Source organism: Akebia trifoliata, chromosome 11, assembly GCF_017979445.1.
Source record: "Akebia trifoliata isolate Shusen 1 chromosome 11, ASM1797944v1, whole genome shotgun sequence".
Lineage (NCBI taxonomy): Eukaryota > Viridiplantae > Streptophyta > Magnoliopsida > Ranunculales > Lardizabalaceae > Akebia > Akebia trifoliata.
This window is the reverse complement of record NC_141385.1, coordinates 7325565-7348906: the sequence shown is the minus strand read 5'-3', so window position 1 is coordinate 7348906 and position 23342 is coordinate 7325565. Positions and strand designations below refer to the sequence as shown.

Sequence of the window (23342 nt, the reverse complement as noted above, 5' to 3'; positions counted from 1 at the left end):
GATGAAAAATGAAGAATTTTTATTTACAAATTTAAGATGAGGGTATTTAGGTTATTTTTTGTTAGTTAGAAAAGAAGAACAAAGTCAATGAGGCTTGTCTATACTTTGAAAATATAGGGGCATATTAAATATTCACCCAAATGCAAAGGGGTGTCTAAATAAAAAAATATATTGTGGGGGGGGGGGGGGGGGAGAGGAGGGGCATGTCATCATTTTGAAAACATTTGGGTTCTCAAATATCCATTAAAAATTGAGGGGACATGTCATCCATTTCAAGTAGTGTCTCAAATTTTCATTAAAAAAGTGAGAGGGCTAATAAGCTCAAAATGGGCAAGCCATTGGTTAGAAAACACAGGTTGTATCTTAAATATTATTTAAAAAAAAAAAAAAAAAAGAACAAGAAGAAGACTGAGTTCTAATAAATCTCGCGGGGTGGGGGCAAGTACCCCCATTGCCCCTACTATAAATCCGCCTCTGATTCCTAGACAAGATGAGATACGCAAATTTAAATGTGACATGTAGAAAAAATGTACCACGAGAAACAACAATAACAATCAAAAGAGTGCAAATAAAAAACAAAGAAGATTAGGGTTACAATCCCTCGATCTCACTTCCCCTCAACAAAAAACTGAAACTCTCCCCATAAAAAATCAGGAAAATGAATTGGTTATGACTATAATCAGTATAAAAAATGAGATTAGTTGCCTCTAAAATAATTATTTTGGAACTGAGGAAATAGTTGGATCCAAAAAAATGTTTCATCAAACCATAGGAACCATAAACTCAAGAGGTAAGGATGAGATCATGGTTCCATCATCACACAATAGTGATGCAGTTATCCAAAAGCATGAACATGACTTAATTAAGACTCTTATGGCTACCACACGACTTGTACATAAAAGGCCCCATCACCTTGTCTTCTTCATCTTTTGCCTCTTATCCATGGCACTTAAAAAGATTCATTTTGTCGTAATTTGATTTTTTTGTTTCTATGGTTCTTTTTCTCACAAGTTGCACCACTAATCATTCGTGACGTAGAGTGAATTCCATCAATCACAAACACCTCGAGATCACTAATAATACATGTCTCTCTGACTATTGACATCATTTCACACATTGCTGACGTGGATGTGTACATAACCATATATGCTTTTCATCTAGATGCAAGTGAAAAGCATCTATGGTTCTTCTGTGCACACCAATGTGTGAAACGATGTCAATTTCAATGTCACTCCAACACGACTCTATTATTTTTGGTGTCATAAGACACGAGTATGGAACCTACCACAAAGCCTCTAAAGTTTTAAATAGAAATATTAAGTCTAGAGAATAATCCGAAAAATTTGTATGCCAAAAATTCTCAAATATTACCTTCCATTTGGCTTGTTGGCTTGCTAAGCTGACTCAACTTTAATCCGGAACCCACAAAGGTAGGATCGAGTTCAAAATTTTCTAATCCATTCAATTGGAGTATATTATATATATATATTTAGATGTATAATTTTATAATAAAAATATAAACAAAAATTTATCATAAAATAAAAAGTTAATTTCATCTCTAATCGTTGTTCAATTAAGATGGAGATTAGATCCCTATTTTTATAAGATAAAAAAAGTATATGGAATGGTTATGAATTAATGACTTTAAAAGGTGCAGGAATTTATATTTTTATAAAATCCAAAAATTAACTTCAATCCTTTTGGATCAGACTTAGGCTTAGCCGATTTAAGCATGATAAGGGTTAAGACTGGTCTAAGATACAGTCCGCATCTTTAGGACTACGTTAGGACTCATCCAAACTCGATCTGAGCCGAACCGAACTGAACTAAACCTATTCATTGACAACCCTACCAAGCTATCCAATTAGTTACATTGCTTATCAAAAATACACAAATATTAGGGCTTAGACGCATAGCTCAGTTGATTTGACACATTGCAAAGGAAATTTTAAGGTCATGGGTTCAACTTTAGCTTGTTCATGAAATAAAATAAAATTTAAAAATAACATTTGTAGAGTATAATGTGATAAGTTTTGGGTCTTTCATGATGGGCCATGGGTGGCCCACATTACAGATTGGTTAAAAGGTACAACGGGGACATTGTGATCCATGGTTGAAAGTTTGAAGAAGAGTCCATTTAACTAATCTGACTTTACTCTTGAGGACCGTCTTAAGTCCCAACTGAAGACGACCCAACCAACCAATAACTCCAAACAACGCATTTAATTCATAAAGCAGTACAGCAGGCAATCTGCATCGTACACCTGTTTTCCATCACATTGTCGAAAATACCCTTTCAATGGGACATGAATTACCAAACCAACCTCCCCTTTTAACTAGTGACTTTTTGTGTTTGTGGGATATTTGTTAAGGGAAATGTTCAGCACCCTAAGTTTTACCACATACTTTAACAAACGTTTTTTGTCCTACATGGGTTAGAAGTTTTGGAATGAGCTGATTTTTGGTGAGGATGATCTCTATGATTAGAAGATCATCCTCCCCAAAAATCAGCCCATTCCGAAATGTTTAGCCCCATGTTTACACGTTGAAAAATCGTGGACCGTCCATTTTTTGTAAATCAATTTTGATGGGGTTAGAAGTTTTGGAATGAGCTGATTTTTGGTGAGGATGATCTCCTCACCATAGAGATCATCCTCACCAAAAATCAGCTCATTCCGAAACTTCTAACCCATGTAAGACAAAACGCGTTTGTTAAAGTGTGTGGTAAAACTAAGGGTGGCGAACGGGACCCATTTGTTAATTGGTTCTTGATTCATTAATCATTTCATTTGTATTTAAAAATAATAATAATAATAATAATTAAATTTATTATGATTTAAAAAATTTTCTGTCTAAATCTCAAAGGTATCATAACAAAAGTGTCTAATATGAATCATAATTGAGATATAAATCATCTCCAACATGAATTTTAAAATCTCATCGAAGTTTTGAAAATTTTGCAAAGCCGATTTATTATGGTTATTTTTTTTTCAAATAAATATAACTAATTTTAAATATTTATATTGTATATAAATGGGGTTTTTTAATTGACCATCCCCACAAGTAGGATTGCAGATAAAAAATAAGATTAGTTAGTGACCCTCTATATTCCTTTATAAATTATTGTTAAATTTAATTAAATGGGTGGAAGAAATGGCAACATTGTAATTACCTAAAATTATGAGGTTATTTCTCATGATGCCACTTCTATATAAATCAAAGTGAGTACAAGGTCTAATGCAATTCCTTTCTTTCATTGACAAAAGAATTAGTTGAGTCCTAAGTACAAGTCCAACCCACTTGAAAATATGGCCGGAATGCAGTTATCTCCGATGGCATTTCAGGCGGCCATCTCGCCGTTTGTCCTGAGACGTAAAGCCCAGTTCTCCGATGTCCTACCCAAGGCCCCATTCTCGGCGGTGGTGCCGCCTCCTATTGTTTGCATCGCTAGGCCCCGTGTCTACGCAACCTTGGAAACAATAGTTGAAGAAGATGTTGAGGATGGACCCTTGGAGACTACCAAAACATCTCTTGCATCATCTTTGTGTACATCTACGTCATGGTTGTTCTGATCATCGTCTTCGTCTATGTGTTTCTTCGATCTATGTAATCACAAATGCAAATGTTCTTAGGATGCACTACTGAAAAGATCGATATGACATCCATGCAAATAATTTCTATCATGTCTTGTTTTATGTAGACAGGTTTGGGATACAATTTTTTGTATGTAGGGAATGTAATAGAAAGGAGGCTTAGTCAAGTCAAGACTACGTGCACTAGTTGCAAACATAAGTCCTCATGCAAAAATAGCAAGACCCCTCCATAATGTGTCGAGTTGTTCTAGCCGAATAAAGACACTATTGGAGTACTTCCGAAATGTTCTTATTAGTTGAGTTGTATCTTATTTAAGAGAAGAAGCACACTCACGATCGATTTCTACAAAATTTCAAGTCTAATATGTAATTTAACCATTGTCATGTTCGATATGTAGTAGAGGATGAAAATGTTACTTTGGAGATGCTTTTGTATTGGATTTCCAACATGTTCAACTTCTAATTGGAAATGCCCTAAATATCATTTTCTTCAACTTCTAACAGAAAACCTTTGAACTTCTCTATAAAACGCTTCAAGCTCTTCAAGTGTACCACTAACTATAGTTTGCCCCCATTACAAGAAAATCCCGGCTCCCCCTGCACCATGTCATGTGTTACGACATTTAAGTAGCCACATTTCTATGGAAGGGCATGTAGAGACTCGAAGTCACAACTTGGGGAGCAAACCCAGTCACTCCTTACCATCTCAACTAACCCTCGGTGAATATCAATAAATAACTTTGATTCACAATATAATTGTGGGGAGACAAAGAAAATGGTTGCCAAATGAATTTTGAGAAATGGACCTACTTAAATAGATGTGAATTGGTGCTAAGGCACCTTTCCAAAAACAAAAAACAAAAAATGGAGCCTAAACCTTTAGAACAAAAGGCAATGGTTCAAAGGTTTTCCCAAGCAACCAATTTTTGCCAAAATTTTCAACTTTAAAAATCATCATTTATTTAACTTAAAAGAAATAGCTATCAACCTTTAAAACTTCAAAAGTCCAACATTGGTCAAACTGAAAACAGTTCCAAACGTTGACTTTTATTTTAGGATTCTCACATTTTCTAACAATTTTTCATAATTTTACAGTTTTAGATCAAAACATGACAAAGATCGTGCATAGATGAAAGATGCCCAACTATTACACAACTGTCCCAAAAATTACAAGGGACTAAGAGGAATCATGGAGTATGGTCAAGTTGGTTTGAAGAAGGGAAATATACATCACTAGAACATCTACAAGGGAGGGGTTTTGATGTAGCAATTGTTGGGAGAACAAGAGAAACTACAATACACATTGACCAGATTGACGAATTTATAAAAAAAAAAAACATTGAAGAAGAGGCGAATGCTAGAGAAGAAATGGTGGAAGAAGAAAGAGGAATCAAAAGGGGTAGCAAAAGAAAAACAACAACTGAAAGTTCAGTAATAAAACCAGTACTCAAAAAAAGAGAGAAACTTACACCTTCAATTATTAATAATAATTCAAAGTTTATTAAGAATTTCAGTTCACTAAATCTTGAATTTAGTTCGCTAAATTCCATTTTTTATGTCAAACCTGATGGGACGAGCGATAAAATCATGTCTTAGGCTTTTCTTTTTTAAGTTGTCCATACCAATACTAACCAAGTCTTCTCCAGCAGCGACTTGCTAAAACTCCTGAATTATAATCATCCTTTTAATTCTTACAAGTTATTCAGAGGCGATGATTACTCTAATGTTAAGGGGATCAATCTTGATTCCTCTCTTACTAACCATGAAACTTAGTCGCTCTCCTGACGAAACACTGAACACACACTTCTTTGTGTTCATCTTAAGCTGTCTTGGATCTTTCTATAACCATTTTTAAGGCATCACCCTCAACTTCCCGTGCCTTTGATTTCACAAGGATGTTGTCAACATACACCTCCATGCAATCATGGATCATATCATGAAAGATTGTGATCATTGCTCCAACGATACGAAATTTCATCTGGAGTACAGAATGGTGCCTTAGAAGTTACAAGCGGTTCGGAATAGAACTATCAATAAGTGGGCCAACAAGAGGAGAAAATGAAAGGGAAAAACTATAGAGAGCCTTGGGAAGGACCTACACTGATTACACTACATGAAGTACACTTGCCGTAGAGGAAAGCAAGATGCTAGCTTGACTGAAATGGAGTAAGGCACAATGAAACTACATTGTGAAGAAGTAGAGCACTACTTGAGAGACTACACAAACTACGGCCCTTGACAACAATTGAAAATCATCAGCTAAACCAAGTTAAAGGGTCTGAAAGAGAAGATGACGGGTTCACAAGGACTCAGGACAATAAGGGTCAATGAAATTGAGCGCGACTAAAAAGAGAGGAGAAAAGGAAACAACTTGACATTGCTTAGAGGAACAAGTATTGAGAGCACTAGCTGATCTTAGAGCATCGTTGCTTGTTCACTTGACACACATAAACTTCTTAGTATTTGCGTTGCCTCTCCTACAATGTGTTTTTAGAAATCGATGAGATTGTGAGTATCATAATTCTTGTGCTCAATCTCGTATTCTTGTCTAGAGATAGCTAGCCCCACTGGTGACATGTAGGCTCTCTAAAATTCGATGTAGTATGATACACTAAACACCGACCCAAATTCGATGAAAAAAAGACAAACATAAAGTAACTACAAGGATCTTAGATAGTAAATTCTAATTATTCCACCTTTCAAAACTATAATAATATTCAACATAATATTAGTACATTTTAGACGTTATGCTTAGCAAATTTAAAAATCTTGGATTTTTCTTCTTTTTTATTTTGGAAAAAAAAACATTATATTGTTTTGTCTTTTAGTAAAAAAAAAAAAAAAAGATAAGCATATCATGCAATGTAAATTATTTACCAAAATATCATTGCAAGGTAATACTGACATCTTTACATTTTTCAAGGTTGACGAGCTTATTTACGTCCCCATGAGATCTTGGATGTTGGCATTCCTATAGGTATTTCAAAAATAATGACTATATGTTTGTTATAATCAAGATTAATAAATGCTACAATCAGAATACCTCATTTTTTTATGTTAATTACAGCAATTAAAATCTCAAAAATCATTTATATACATAAAAATAAAATAAAAATACATTGATCCAAATTAGACTCAGCCAAGTTGGTATCCGTACAAGTCAATGAGAGGATCTATTCACATTGACAAACTCGCTCAATCACCTCCCAAATTCATTCCAACTCATGCGAGTCGAATCAGAAAAAAAATGAAGTGTACACCTCAACTTCTAAGGTAAAAATTCATGGGTTAAACCAAAAAACTTCCTCAGAAAATGACTTTCTCCAAGTCATTCTCTTTGATATGAAAAATACAAATATTTTTTTTTTCTTTTTTATGTTTATAATATAAAACTGCAAAATCATGTAACGTATAAGTTCACAGTTTCTACACCTTGTGGATTCTGTGGATGATCGACGTCGAGAGGCATGGAATCATCTTTTTCATCAAAAGATGCAAAGGTCTGTTCTACATCACCCTCCTTGTCATCGTCGTCAACATCATCGTCGTCATCGTCATCGTCATCATCATCATCATCATCACCGTAGTTCGAGAACCCACTAACCATTCCTCCATCAAGATTATGATCGGAAATGCCCACAAGTTCATGAGCTTCCTTTTGTTCTTCATTTGTTTTCGCCAACGAAAGCAGAATGTTCTTCGCTTTTTGATCAGGAGGGAACCCAGAGGAACCCATTTCCTTGAACCAAATTACAGCACTCCCGAAGTCCATGTTCTTACCGTGGGCATCCATGATCGTGGTGAATATTGTCTGATTGGCTTTAATGCCTTGGATCCTCATTTCTTCATATTTCTCCATCATCTTATCCAGATTATTCTCCTTTGCATATCCTTTGATCAGTGTTCCGTAAGACACGATATTAGGTTCAAAACCATCTTGTTTCAGTCTTCGGAAGAACCTCTCGGCACCATCCATGTCAGATGCGTTCACATAAGTGGATAGCATTGTCGTATAAGAGCACAGATCAGGAGTAAATCTGCAGTGACACACAAAAGTGGAGACATGGACATATTCAATTATACATTAATATACAAAATAACATAATGGGATGACCAATTGCCAAGATATAAACCGAAATGGGGGTCCAAACAAAGAAACCCACATTAGAGGGAATTTGATCCCCTTAGATCAAATTAGGGAAGCTAGAATATCAAGGAGAAACAAGTATGTAATATAAGGATCTGACTAAGGTCCCAACTCCCAAGAACCCAAGTCACTTGATCACACCACAAAATTTTGATCTGGTATCTTTTGAGAGCTGCTATTGGCACTCCAACTTTTACTTATTACTTACACCCCAATTTCTTAAACTATTTATCACACCCCAATTAAATATTAAAACACACTATTCAAACACTACCAAAGGTTTGGCTCATGTTATTATCTCAACATTACAAAACGTTATAACACTCATTCAAACAATGTCAATAGTTGTTTACAATTAGGATTAGGCTCATATAAAATCCAAAACCTAAAAATAGAAATCTAACAAACAAACAAAAATTGAGAGGGCTTCTAATGGCACCCCAACTTTTACTTATTCTCAACCATTCATTTATTTATTTTTTAATTGCGGTGAAATAAGTAAAAGTTGGGATGCCAATAGCAGCTCTCTATCTTTTTTAGTCAGAGAGAGAGAATACATATCAGGTAGTCTAGACACCAGTGGAGAGTCTCCGCACCAACAATCCTCCCAAAACTGCATATTGTTACCTTGGCCTACTTTCAAACCTACACCCAAGAAGTTTTGACCCCTTATTATGAATCACTCAGTACACCCACACCAGTACAATGGTCTAACCTCGTCACTCACCCGCCTCAATAAACTCGTAGTTGGTCCAGATCACTCTCCACCAAAAGATACCATACTCCACCCAAGTAACCCACCCAAATACTCCTGTATTTGGGTGCAAATCATTCTCCCCCAAAAGAGGCTCCACTCCGAATCTCCAATGTAAATTTCCACGCAAGGGTATATTCAAGCTCGAAATTTTAAATCCCAAACCATGACCTTTGATGGGGGAACAGAAAAACTTCCAATCTACTTAATGATATTTAGATGTTTCTTCATTATCATTCCATCAGATATCTCCATATTGATGTTACACAGAACATCTGGGCTACCCAAAATAGAGCCTTGAGTCTATACATTCATTATCGATCAAAAACTCCACTCTGAATTCGTCTAAATCTCTCAAAAGCTTCATGTTTAGGGATAATAATGGAAGATAGAACCACCTTGATTCTCAAGGTAAGCATTTTAGCAATGATTTTATATGTGGCAACAGAGCTAATTGGCTTTAAATCTATACTATCTTCTTGGATGTTAGATCAAAAGTGGGTACTCCCACGAGTGGAAGATTTGAAAGGAAACTATGATTCACAAATTCTCCAAAATCTTGCATGCTCCTTGTTATTTGACTCTCGTCTTTCTTCTCGTAGATGAATATTATAATCCTCCACCCCCCACCTAATGCACCAAATCGAATAGACCAGCAATATGATACATCTGTACCCAAGAATTGAGCTTTAGACCAACATGATGTCAAAGGTGATCTTGATAAACCATACACTTCACAGCATAAAAGTAACAAAATAAAATAAAATAATCAAAAGAAGAAGCTTGTTTTTATCCTGGTAACCACGTCAACGAGTAACTGAGATGTGTTCAGCTATGGTAAAAAAATATTAAAATAGATGGTATTGATATTATATAAACTAATAAAGAGAGGAGAATTCTTACTTGTCTCTTCTCATGCTTTTGAACACAGTCCGAGCTTCGTCCACCATTCCCGATATTGCAAATGCATCAAGCAGAATGTTATAAGCTTTGCGAGTAGGCCTACAAAAAGAAAATAATAATAGGACAATAAGGTTTTCTTTTTTTTTATTTATGGGAAATATAAGAGTTGGGTAAGGCCCCTAACAGATATCATTAATGAAACAAAAATCTATAATCAGAAAATTGCCTATTTAGAACTCCTTTGAAGAGTGGATATTGTACCAACTATATTGAGTTACTTTGCCACTGCTGGTGTAGACAATGGTAACCAATGCCCAAAATTAATACACTCGCACTCAAGCCTGATTACTTGAGTATCTGAATACTGGTGTATTTCAAGCTCTGAATGAGTTTAATATGGATATAGAAAGAGAAAAATTACCTAAGAACTAGATCAGAGCCATGACACTGGAATTCATAAGTCAACTATAAATGCTTAACATACTCCATTTTATTTTATTTTATTCAAGAAAAAAATGATTTTCCAATGATTTGGTCAGGTAAAAAAGAAATTAAAGACCAATTTCTAAATAACAATCCAAGTTTCACAAAAGTAAGAAAAACATGGCATATTATGATCTCATGAGTAGCAATGCACCTCACACCGGCGTCCAACATCTCCTCGAAAACTGCTAGTGCTTCTTCTTCCCGTCTGGCCTTCCCATAAGCACTAATGAGTAAGGCATAGCTCACAACATCTGGTTGAAGACCAGCTCTTTGCATCTAGGGAAAAGTATTTGCTTCAGAAATCATTAATATATCCTTAACAAATTACAAGTATCTGAAACGAGTCTACGAAATTGTTTCACAAAAAATCCCGTTTGAATAATACGAGAGCAATTCAGGTACTAACTATTTCAGTTTTCAGGTTTGTGTGTACAAAAATTGTTTCCAATCACACACATGGAGATTTGCACTTGAATCTACTCACCCAACTATGGAAACTAGACTCGGACAAGTTAAATCGATGACTTATGATATATGTCTCGACTGATTCAACTATTTCATAAGTAAATGAACATAAACAGTTTAAATTAAAAAATAAAATTATACGATATATACATAGCACAAACAAGTGAGAAACTATGGCAGTTTTTTTTTTTTGATAAATAAAAGATTTTATTAATGGTTGGTCGAGATGACCGACAAAAGATATAAGAAGAAAGCAAAAGCCAACCAAGAACTAGCAATTACACAGAAACTAGTTCACACGATCCCGTCTAACCAGAAAATCTTCAGAAAAGATCCCTTGAACTCATTGAAGATCTTACATCAAAAGAACAACATACTAAGGATTAAAATTTTTAAGCTTGCACCGACTCACTCTTCCCTTCAAAAATCCTTCTGTCTCCACTCCTTCCCCTCCCCCCCAATATATAGCAAAAGGAGTTGCACTTCAAAAAAGAAACCCCTGAACTCTTAGAAACTATGGCCGTAACATCTTGAAATAGCCAATTATTACCTATAGTTTAACAAAAAAGGCTTGGACTTTGTTATCCAAGATTCATTCCAGGCAACATATTAAGCATACCATACAAGGTTCTTCAGAAATCAGAACCCCATTCAAGCGTCTCTTCAACTGGGGTAATTTCGTTTTTCCACACAAAGCTAAATACAGCAGCAATTTCTTTTAGCACATTACTAAGTTGTATTCCTTCTTTTGGTCTTTTACTCAATTTGCTGTAAAATGTGGTTCACTTTGACAAGTCAAATTGGCTTTTATAGATAAGTCAAGATTGATTGACGTCTAAAATGGCACATAATCATAGGACTCACATGGAAATGAGTCAAAGTATGTTTGTTGGTCAAATGGAGATCATCCTACAAAAAATTAGCCCCTTTTGAAACATATAACCCTATCAAATATAGCGTAAAAGTTAACAGAGAAATGGATAATCCAATGCTGTTCAACTTATGAAGAAAACTTCTTCATAAGGCTAGAAATATAGGAATGGGCTGATTTTCGGTGGGGACAGCCCCTGTTGAAATGTATAACCCTATGAAATAAGGAGGTTAATGGAAAATACAGAGTCCATAATTCTTCAATTGCAATCCACTTTTCATAAGGCTACAAAAAACGAAACAGGCTGATTTTTGGTGAGGATAGCTCTTAATTCTCTTTCTTCCTTTTTTTCGACGAACATAGAGATCAATCTCACCAAAAATTAGCCCCTAATTCCGTGTGAACCCTATAAATGTACGCCATTCTAGACATCAACACTCCAGACTACCAATATATATGGTTAGCATATTCTAGACATCAACACACCAGACTACCAATATAGATGGTTATTTTTATAGATTTGTGTCATTTAAACCAATTACAAGGACGTTTCAGATATCTACACAACCAGCTAGGACTTAAAACATTGATACATTCTCAAGTCAAGTATCTTCCTTTTTGTTTTGTTATGGACCTATGCCCATCAGTGGACAAGCTTGTAACAAGAATCACCTTCATACAATGTTTCTACGATCAGTCACATTCTACTTTCCCCGAGAAAAAATAGTTAGATTAAGAATCAATATTTTAAGTTGTTTGGTTGTAAATAGCTAAAACCTCACCATTTACAAGGACACAAAACTATTAAAAATCTCCATATCTTGGGAGCAATATACTACAAGCTTAAAGTAATGATTTGAGATTACACCAGTAGACTTGCCAAGAATTCTTTGTCTAAATACCATAATGTATACTACAGAAATAGTTCATTGTGTCGTAATTTACTTAGTCAGATCATCCATATAGCTGAGGAAAATACTTGGAATGTAAATATTAATGTGTAAACCCTTTTATTTTCAACAACAATAGTCAATCTCTTAAACTGTACCTGATCATAGATATTTGAAACCTCCTTGTAATTGGTTTCGAATGACATAAGGCTGTTATAAGTGACTGTAGATCGCAGGACCCCTCTATCAGCCATCTTTGCAAATACATTACGAGCTTTGTCATAACTTCCAGCTTTCCTATACATGTAAATCATCATGTGGAACATTTTCTGGTCTGGCTTCAAAGGTGAAATCTCATCATTTAAAAGGGTTTCAAAAATTGATTCGGCTTCTTCAAACTTGTCTCCCTGCAGTAGCCCCAGTTAATATCATGAGTTTTACATAAACCACTAAAATAAAGATTGCTAGTATCGAAGTGGTAGAAACGCCAAACCCAATTAGTTGGGACAAGGCATATGATGATAATCAAAGTCCAGACTCTACTATAATGTCTTAGCAATATGTTTTTCAAATTTCATCTCAGTTTTCGGTAAGAGTCGATAGCAAAATTTCCAGATTATTTAAACCATAAGCCCATTAGGTCAATTGAACGGTTCTATATACTCTACAATCATAAGGTTACTGTTTGATCACAGTAATCACCATTCCCTAACATAGAACTAAAATAAGCAATAAAGAAAATGGAATGGGAAGAACAAGTTAAAATAATAATGCCATTTGAAGGTGCCAGATTGCTATGTTGGTTACAGCGTGTTAGTGTCGAGACCACAGCCTGAGTTCAAGACCTGCCTTCGCCTAACAACTTCATAGCCACATTCATTAGGAAATTATCAAAAAATTTAGTAGAATTTGTCGGAAAAACCAACTTCATAGCCACATTCAACTACCGAACTTCAATATGAGTTATTGCATAGATGATCTCACGTGGGTTGAAGTTACATGTGCTGAAATTCATCATAAGTAGCTTTAGTAAGACAAATATCAAACTTGTCAATTTTCTGAACAAATGGTCTTTCAATTTCTAAGTGAGATGTCAAAACAATATGAAACTTGTCAATTTTCTGAACAAATTGACCACGTCGATCATTTACTAAGACGAATTATTAATGAAAGATGAGACTAGTCATAGAACTCTAAACCTGACTAAGTAAATAAATCATCATCGTCAAAACCTTATCCCAAAGATTAGGGGAAGGAAAAACTAACATGTTCCTCCAGTCCACTCTATATTTAGAGCCATATCTTACATTATTGAAAGTGTGTTCATGTCTACTCTCACCATCTCCATCCACATTCGTTTGGTTCTTCCTCTCATTCTATTAGGACCTTCAACTTGAATATTTCTACTAACTAGGGTTGTAATTAAACTTTGCTGAAGATGCACAAACCATCTCAGCCAACTCTCTTAGTTTATTGCCTATTGGAGATACTAATACATTTTCTCCAATGTGTTTATTTCTAATTTTATCTTTTCTGGTCTTTCCCCTCCATCTCAGCATCCTCATTTCTGTTATGCTCAATTTATTAAGATGATGTTTCTTGAGCGCCAAACATTCAGTTCCATAAAAGATAAAACAGAGCTAGTCTTATTTCCATCTTATAGAAATTCCTTCTAATTTGATTGGTATGAATCTGCCACATATCAGCTCGAAAGTGCACCCCAGCTAAAGAAAGTACATTCAACTAACTTCCAAGCTATCACTACAATAATTGATCCCCAACCAGATGTATGTTACAGAGATCAAACCTTTGATTTTTGTTCTAAAAATATGTACAATGAAATAAAAAACATGAACATTTTTTCTAGTTTTGATAAGAGATGGATCTTTCAATGGAAAAAGTAAAGCATCAGTAAGGAAATAGGCCACGGGGACTAATTGAAGTAATGAGCCGCCCATATGTATCATGAAGGACTCACATGGAAACCAAGGAGGGAAATATTTTCGTATCTCCTACTAAAACAGTCTTTATGTGAGATGTCCAAATGTGCAAGGAAGTCAAAATCAAGGTTTAAAATCTTTTTTCGAGGTTTCTGTCAGGACAAAAATCAAAATGGCCTCAACCAAAACATTCCAGGACAATCCGAAACATTCAATGTTTTGGGGTCAATGATTCATTCTAGTCTAGCCAAAATCACAATGTTACGCCGAACATTTTGAAATGGAATGAAACTTTGAACCATGGTCATGATCAATGTCAATATATTGGGTACAAAGATCTTATTCCAGACAATGACCTTTTTCATTCCAGAGTGTGATTTAGCTTGAGCAATGAAAAAATACCAATTGAATAAAAAATGCTATTGAAACCCTCTTACATGATCATATTTGGATACGTGGCCTTGTGACGTAGGTATTAAAGAAACATTCTCTAACAAAAGGGTATACTGAAGAAGGTTTACCTCAACAAAAATCTTAAGAATTATTTGATATGTTAAAGCTGATGGTTCAGGACCTGAAGACTGCATCCTTCGAAATACCGCCTCGGCCTTATTGTATTGCCCTCCTCTTCCATATGCTTCCATCAAGGCTGTGTGAGATATCACATTATGTGGATAACCCTTCTTGTTCATGTAGCTAAAAACCCTCTCTGCCCTGTTGAAATCACCTTGTTTGCCATAAGCTGTAATAAGCATCATGAAATCCATCTCATTGAAGTCCCACCAGTGTTGTGTCCTGAGCCATTCGAGAATCTAAAATAACAAGAAGGTAGCACACAATGAGAACCAAAAATATCTATAATATAACAAACACCTACTGGAAGGCTTTTTGTGCCCAAGCAAGCACACACATGAGCCATCTAAATCAATCCAGACCCTTCAATGGTCCCCTCTTGGTAGGGGAATACCTTAAGTTAAACATAAAAACAGGAAAAACCCTATGATATTAAAACATCCGATCTTGTTAGGAATTTATTACTTTATTTTTACAAAATTAAAATCAATCAGTAAATGCATCAAATCTTTGGCACATCTTTAGACTTAAATGGTTATAAAAACAAAATAATATGACTCTTGGGCAATAGTTCATGCAAGAAGTGGCTCACCTATGAAATAATCCGAATTGACAGTATAGACAAAAAAAATTCAGGCTGAGTTCATTACAAAATAATACAATGGATAATTTCTTGCATTTGTTGAGAACTTAATACTGTTTTGCTTGATAATATATGATTGCCAGATTTACAAGACCAGAATCGAATGACATTATGGTCGTATATCTTGGTTACTTCAACAAGCTACTGTGATCCATTTTAGATAGATCTTACAGTTTTATATTTTGGTTCGTCTTCCAATGAAAATGCATGTTTTATACATATAGACATGTTTTTTGAGAGATTCTATTGTCACACCAACTTTTGCTAATGCCACCCCAATTCATATGTAAATCACTAAAGAATTAGCACACATCTTGGCATGGCGTTAGCAAAAGTTGGTGTGGCAATAGCAGTTCCCTGTCTTTTTTAGCTTTATTTTTCACTAAATTTGAAGGAAAAGACGAATTTATACCTCACCGACAAGGTTCCATTTCTTTAGCTGCTTGAATCTTACCAAGGTACCCAGTACAAGGTCTCTAGGAAGAGCCTCGTTTTTGGTCCTTTGACTTCTAAGTATAGAGACTGCAGAACCCGCCTCATCAATTTCTCTCATCAATTTCCTCCAGTTCTTCTGATCAGCTTCATCGTTTGCATCTTTGAAAACTTCTAGTTTTTTCTTCCTCTGCATGAACTTCCTTGGTGCCAACATACCAAGAGAAACTACCTCTACTCTTCCATGAATTTTAATCTTGGGAACAGATTGATTTGCAAATACCTTTGATTTACTGAAGATTAACACAAGATGTTCAGAGTAGAATCACCCAATAACCATAGAGAACCCCAAAACATCAACCCAAAGAGATTTAGAAATCCATCAACGAAATAAAAAGCATATGGAGATCAGAAGTATTTTGGTTTGAATGAGAGAAGAACCACAAAAAGGAAACATTATTATCATCCTAGAGATGAAGAAGCCACTGAAAAAACAACAATGTGATACATCACCTCTGACAGCTCCAAAAATTCTATTCAAACTACCCAAAATACACACAAAAAAATTAAAAAGATAACCTTAGAAATCATATTTTGCAAGAAGCTTTCTATGAACAATGTGTCAATCTCCGAAACAGATACAAGATGCTCGGCATTGTTCCTTCAAGCCTATTTTTAATTAGATCAGTAACTATGCTGGTGGGAATTGAACCCAGGTCTATGGTATCATCACCCATAGATTTTACCAACTAAGCTAGTTGGCACCTGCCAAACTATAGAACTATCAAATAATTTGTTATTATGAGAAGATTTACAAGAGAGAAGACTATGAATCAACTATATAGTTGTATATGGAGGGTGAAAGCACCTGCCCAATTTAGAAATCATTTTCTTTTAAAAGGCCTAAAATGGAGTGATATTGTCAGGATGTATGTCCAATGTTGTTAAATAGCATATGCGACCAACACATGCTGTTCGCATATGCGATTTTGCACATCGCATATGCAGTGGCATATGCTGTAAGAAAAAAATTTGAAAAAAAAAAAATGCAACAACATGTCATCGCATATTGGCAGATAGCATAATTTGGGGTATGCAACTGTAGCATATGTGAATATGCGACCGCATTTAACAACACCGTGTATGTCGTTTATGTAGCCACACTACAAATGATGTCAAAACTGTAAAAGGACCCGAAAGACTTGAGTAGTTGTTACCTAGATGGAAATTAAGTGAACCCAAACTTGTAAAAAAAAATAATTGTGTAATGAAAAACAGTAAAATTACAAGAGCTAATTTAAAAGGTTATTGATATCCATATGAGTAAAGACCAAATCAGAAAACAATCAAAATACAAAAGTTAATCAAACAAGAAAAAAATGGGCAGAAATGGAAGCAAATAAAAAAAAAACAAAATTAGCTCAAAATTAGACTAAATGAATGAAGGTTAGAGGTGAAAAATGATCAGAACCCACCTTCAAATTCTATAAAAATTCATGTAAAACCAAGAAATCTTGGAAGATAAGTAAAACCCATCTCCTAAATATAAAAAATAATATCAAATACAAAAGCATGTAGAAAAAACAGACATGAAGCACTATAACTTCAGTGGGTTATACTAAAGATCAAACCCAATGTAAAGAAACAAACGGTTCAAAAATGGGCAGAAATGGAACCAAATGAAAATCAAACTTAGCTCAAAATTAAACTAAATGAATAAAGATTACTGGTGAAAAATGATCAGAACCCACCTTCAAATTCTATAAAATTCACATGTATAACTAAGAAATCTTGGAAAATAATTGAAACCCATCTCATAAATATCAAATAGAACATCATGTAAAAAAGAAACAGACATGAAACACTATAACTTCAGTTGGTTATACTAAAAATCAAACACAAATGAAAAGAAACAGACAATTCAAAAATATAAATAATCAAGAAAATTGAAAACCCATTTCAAACAACATAACATCAACAAAAAAGAAGAGATTTAGTTAGAGATATATAAGAATTACCTTAAATTGGAAGAGAAGGAGAGCAAAGAGTGGGGCTGGATTGTTTCCATTTCGGAGACTGCAAATACACAGCAAATTTTTTCGGTCTCAAGGCTAACGCTTGTCCCTTTTTTTTTTTTAAGCCTTATCAGTTTCTTTCTGACGCGCCCAACGGCCCAAGCTTAAAAATCCAAAAAAACACCATAGAAGGGCCTGTACTACAGGATATGTTTGGCTGCGGTGACAACTCTATTCAGTGTAACTATTTGCTTTCTTTATAGAAGGGCTTTACTCTTAGCCAGACTGATTTTATACGAACACAGAGTATCTCAAAGATACACCCAAACGTGGAGAGTATGTCTAAATCACAGCAAAACACCAACACGACACTGTATCGTTGACTCAGCTGGAATTATTAAAGGATAAATTCTCAAATAATTACAAAAGTTTTCAATATTTTCTTAGTATTGATAATATTAATAAAGTCATCACATAATGTTGACAGTTTGATAAGATTTTATCAACATTTTCAAATACCAAAAACTTCGATAATTATTTGAGAATTTATCCAAAAATAAAATCTAATAATACCAATTGGGTCAACGATTACAAGTGAGAGAGAGAGAGAGGGCTCTTCTATTGTCATACTTACTTTTACCAAAAGGGCCCTAAGATGTGTCCTAATTCTATGGTAATTTACATATGAATTAAGGTGCTCTTGGCAAAAGTTAGTGTGGTAATAAAATCTCTCAAAAAAATGAGAAATATATATTTTCTAGTTACCAATTCAAGTTTCGGAAGGATCAAAAAATTTCCTAGGATCAGCTTCAAGGACTCGCTAGTCAATGTTAATGTTATCCCGTGTCAACCATTCATCGGGTGCCTCAAGGTCTTTAATCTCAATAGTAGATTTTTAAGCTACTCAATGTTATATTTAAATACATTGTTTTCAACCTCAACTTAAAAGGATGAGTTTTGAGACTTTTCAACATCATTGAAATATATTGCAAAATCATTTCCTTTACTTCACTGATTTTATAATGCAAAGTTTTGTAGTGTTTACTTATTAAAATAAATTTTTAACTCGTTCAACCTTATCAAAAAAAATATTCAAATTACAAAAAACCCCTCAATACTTGTTACATTAATGTGGCGATTAAAACTTAAGGAAAAATAATAAAATAACATTTAGGGTTTGTCAATCACCCAGCACACTAGGTGAAGCCTACAAGTTATAAAAAAAAAAACTACCAACTAGAAATAAAGATAGACCGGATTTTTCTTAGGTCTCTATCTCATCAACTGTTTGATAAAACTACTATTTAAGTTATTTTTCAATATTTTTTATGAAGGCTCTGCTTGGGACACTACAAATAACAGTTGATTCTTGTCTTTATCTCATTGATGTATGATAAAAAGGTCTTTAGCAAAGGGTATTTTTGTAATTTTATTATGTAATTAAATCTAAATTTGAGGAATTATATTTTCGTAAATTTATGTAGATATTATGGCAACAAGGATTGAGGGTAATTTAATAATTTTATTAATTTTTATAAGGGATATTTTAATAATTTTTATATACATAGGTTGGAGTTGAATAATTTTAAAAATGATTGCAGAAATTTTGTGCCGCAAATCATTTGCTGAAATTTCTTAAAAATTTAAGCCATGCATGTAAAATTTAAGCAATACAATTCATTTGCATTGTCTAACCAAACACTCATAATATTGATTTCAACAAATTATTTGCATTTGCAAATTATTTGTCCATAAAACCCGTATAATGGATGATGTGCCCACATATGTAGAAGACCGTCAAATCTCACTCATCTCATCAATGACAAGTAATCAATAAATCTTCTTCAATAGTCACAACTCATCTTACAATTACCTTAAAGAATGTAGATCATTTGAGCCTCTCGATCCTTCTTCAAGGTTATTAATGATGGATTTCACAGTCGGTGGCCATGAAGGCATTTTCTACTATGCAACAATTCAACCAATAAGGAATATGAGATCAACTCAATGTGTAAGAATATCTAAATACCCGCATTGCCCCTTTCCCCTTTTTATTTTATTTTTTTGAAATAGAGAAAAAAAAAACACTCTTGAAGCAAGAGTTCAAAGTTAAAACTCAATCATGAATTATATTGACTGACCCCTTGACTTCAGAACCTTTAACAAAATATTTGAAATCAAACTCCAAAGGTGATTTTGACATGACTCTCAAACAAATTACTCTATTTGAGACCTTTGGCATCCTTTAACAAAATATTTAATTAATCAGAAAATTACCTTTCAATGTCTCCACATTCTTCGCATCCCCATTCCTTTATTAGTTGTATATAGAAAACCCCACAAGTTCAACCATACAGTTTTCTTCAGAAATTTTTTGGAACAAAATGTTTAACAAGCCATTAAAAAACATAGAATAAAAGCAACTCCCATTTGACCACATTTACCCAAAAAAAATATTGAAAACAAAAGCAAATCAAAGCTACATAGTTGCATCGACATTTCTAACGCTTGAAAATAAGATTGGATTAAACTCCCTAAACAATTGCGTTGGCAGCACTTGCAATTCTGGGCCACAAATCAGCACACTCCTTCCCAATGGGGCCAGTGATTGCAGATCCTGAAAAGAGATCAAGCTTTATGTAAGTTCGAAGATAAACGGCACAGCAGCCACCATTATCTTACAAAATGAACCAACACGTGTACAACGACAATCCAGAAGTCTGGACTGACTGATTTCTTTAAATGGGGCAGCTCAGGTGGAGGGTGTCTTCCACATCACCTCACATGGCATGGTTCAACCCAATAGCACCACATTATATGGCAAAAATAGGTGTCCCTTGAACGAAAAAGCCTAATTATGCCATTCAAATGGAGTACAGTACATGGTAGGCCAGAGGATGGGCTTGGATTCTAGATTTTGGTCCACGTAGCCCTCCAAATCTAAAGAAAATTCTGCACCGAAGTGAAGCTTTTGGGTGTAACTCCACAAAAATATTCTCTCATTAGTCATTTTAATGTTTGCCGGTCTATAACACATTTTTCAGAATAGTCATTCTAAACTGACTTCCTTCGACACTGCTGATGTGACAGTGCCCAAACAACCATATTTTTTTTTCCTCGAGGTACAAGGAAAAAAAAATATAGGATTCTCTGCCTACTGCCACATCAGCGCAGTGTCCAAGGAAGTCAGTTGGGCATTTTCCTTCTGAATAATATTTTAACATGCTACATGCCACAAACAAACTGAGCCACGGACTACATGAAGAATGGTTGAGCTATGTTTGGCTTTGCAGTCTGTAGTATTCTTTGAAAAAGTTTTGGTCTTCAAAATTTTTATTGAACTATATCTTGTTGACTGACCAAAAAGAGCCTTGCTACATTGTTTTGGCTAAATTTTGGGTAACCCCCACCCCTGACCCCCCACCCCCCACACACACAAATCCAACAGGGCACCTACTAATTGGGCAACACAAGTAGAGGTGTCATCGTCAATAACTCATTTTTTAATCATATACTACAAAATAAAATATGGAAATCAACCAAAAACAAAAATTTACCTTTCATTTCACCTTTGGGATTGACTATGACTCCAGCATTATCTGCACCCAGTAAAGGAAAGTTGGAAAAAAGTAAGTATAACTACCTCCCACCCATCCTTCAGATTATTTATGTATAAATGTAATTAGTTTAAGGTGTATTCACCATATTAATAATTCATCAATAATTCAACATAAATATATAAATAGTAATGAAATAAGTTCTAATTGCACAACATAAGAGTTTTGTTTTGTTTTTTTTGTTTTTTTTTTTTTGGGACAGGTTAACATAAGAGTAATTTCAAGCAAGATGTAATTGGAAAACACAACAAAAGAAAAATTTACCTTCGAAATACATGAAAACACCATCCTTTCGCCTCCAAGGCTTCCTCTGGCGAACAATCACCGCAGGCATCACCTTCTTTCGGAGATCAGGCTTACCTTTCTTCACGGTTGCCATCACCATGTCACCTACACAAGCTGAAGGAAGCCTGTTAAGCCTTCCCTTTATGCCCTTAACGGATATGATGTACAAATTTTTGGCCCCGGTGTTGTCAGCACAGTTAACTGTAGCTGCCACTGGAAGACCTAGAGACATCCGGAACTTGTTTCCAGCAGAACCACCACGCCCTACAAGGTAACACAGACATTATAAGAAATTCAGTATAATTACAATATTTACAAGACTTCAAGACATTTGAAGCAACTGTCATTGCCGATAGATCATGATCTTCTAATGAAATTTCCTAAATGGTAGAAAAATGTATGGGTCCTATCACTTGTAGGCACACGAGGTGTCCTACAAGTTTAAAGTACCCATCCCCATGAATCATTCTTGAAAATTGGCTTATTTTACAACACCAAAACCTTGGCTCTTTTGGTGTATTACTTGGGTTCGTGTCATTATGCAAAGATATGATAGCACAAGAGAAACCATGGCTTCACGAATTAATTACTGGGATCGGATCAAACAAGTCCAATTTGAAGCAGCCAAGTCAATCCTTTCCAATCCGATTCAACATCAATTGATAAAGATATTTAGATTTAAAAAGTTTTTGTTATAATTAGATTAAAAGACATAATCCAATTTGATTTTGTATCGACCAAAAGCATTAAATTCTTTTTTAAAAAAAATCATATATATTGGCCAATTTCAACTGGTTCTTGGCCAAGTCAAAGGGGTTCACAATTCACTGAGAAAAAATTGTTCAAATATACCGATCCCATCCGACTCACTGAGACATCAAAATAACTTACAGAAACTAACTTGGAATCGAACTCAATATCAAATTCAACCATGATGTATGGTGAGGCATCTGAACCCAGTTTAGATTATATATCCACAATATTTATGCTTAATTAACATGAATTTAAACCTAACTTGGAACCAACCAAAATGCACAAAATACTACAAGACTAACACAAACAAAAAAATAAAATTTCCAGTTTAGATTATTCTATCCACAATATTCTGCTTCATTAACATGAGTTTAAGCCTAATTCAGAAAAAAAAAAATACGCAAAAACATACTTGAAATCGTAACAATATATCTCTAACTGCTATGGTATAGCGATCTAATGCTACTTCTGCTAATATATCTCCATTAATGAAATATTATCTCTGAAAAAGACACTGAAACAAAAGAAAATCCATGTATTTGATGATCTAAAGGAAAACTAAGAACGATTGTGACAGAGAGAACAAACCTCGCTTCGACATTTTGGCAGTCTTCGACTTGGACGAATTAGGGTTTAAGCAAATGGAAAGGCTTTATACGTCCTCGTCCTGGGTCGGTTCGGGTCAGGTTACAGTTTATCTGGAACCAAAACCCATTTTACATATCTAGCCCAGTTAGCCATATTTCTAACTCAATTGTACAAAAAAGTTCGAATTCTAACACTTTTGCTGTGAACCTATGTTACCAAATTCATCCCGACTAAATTGAGCCATAAATTCATACTCGACTCATGGAATTAAGTGAACCTGTACTAAGGAAAAAAGTTTGAAGAAACCCTCTCCATTGGATTTGCACTACGTATTTCCAAGGAGATATTCTAAAATTTGACAGAAATGTAAGGGCATGATATAAATTC

At 34.6% G+C, this 23342-nt stretch overlaps 2 protein-coding genes across 2 annotated transcripts; both read right to left on the bottom strand.

The window, feature by feature from the left end:
• Window positions 1–6895: 6895 nt before the first annotated feature.
• On the bottom strand, window positions 6896–17884 carry LOC147390661 (Tetratricopeptide repeat (TPR)-like superfamily protein). Its single transcript, XM_086458238.1, has 7 exons — window positions 17716–17884; window positions 15678–15990; window positions 14571–14861; window positions 12268–12516; window positions 10035–10159; window positions 9398–9496; window positions 6896–7630 (listed from the first exon to the last, which is right to left on the bottom strand). Exons 1-7 carry the CDS (start codon window positions 17763–17765, stop codon window positions 6994–6996), a joined length of 1764 nt encoding a protein of 587 aa, XP_086314364.1. The 5' UTR covers window positions 17766–17884; the 3' UTR covers window positions 6896–6993.
• A 2172-nt stretch (window positions 17885–20056) lies between these two features.
• LOC147390660 (large ribosomal subunit protein uL14) lies at window positions 20057–23105 on the bottom strand. The gene is made up of 4 exons (XM_086460300.1): window positions 22956–23105; window positions 21594–21878; window positions 21270–21311; window positions 20057–20329 (listed from the first exon to the last, which is right to left on the bottom strand). The coding sequence occupies exons 1-4, from the start codon at window positions 22966–22968 to the stop codon at window positions 20247–20249; spliced, it is 423 nt and encodes a 140-aa protein (XP_086316426.1). The 5' UTR covers window positions 22969–23105; the 3' UTR covers window positions 20057–20246.
• Window positions 23106–23342: the final 237 nt, after the last annotated feature.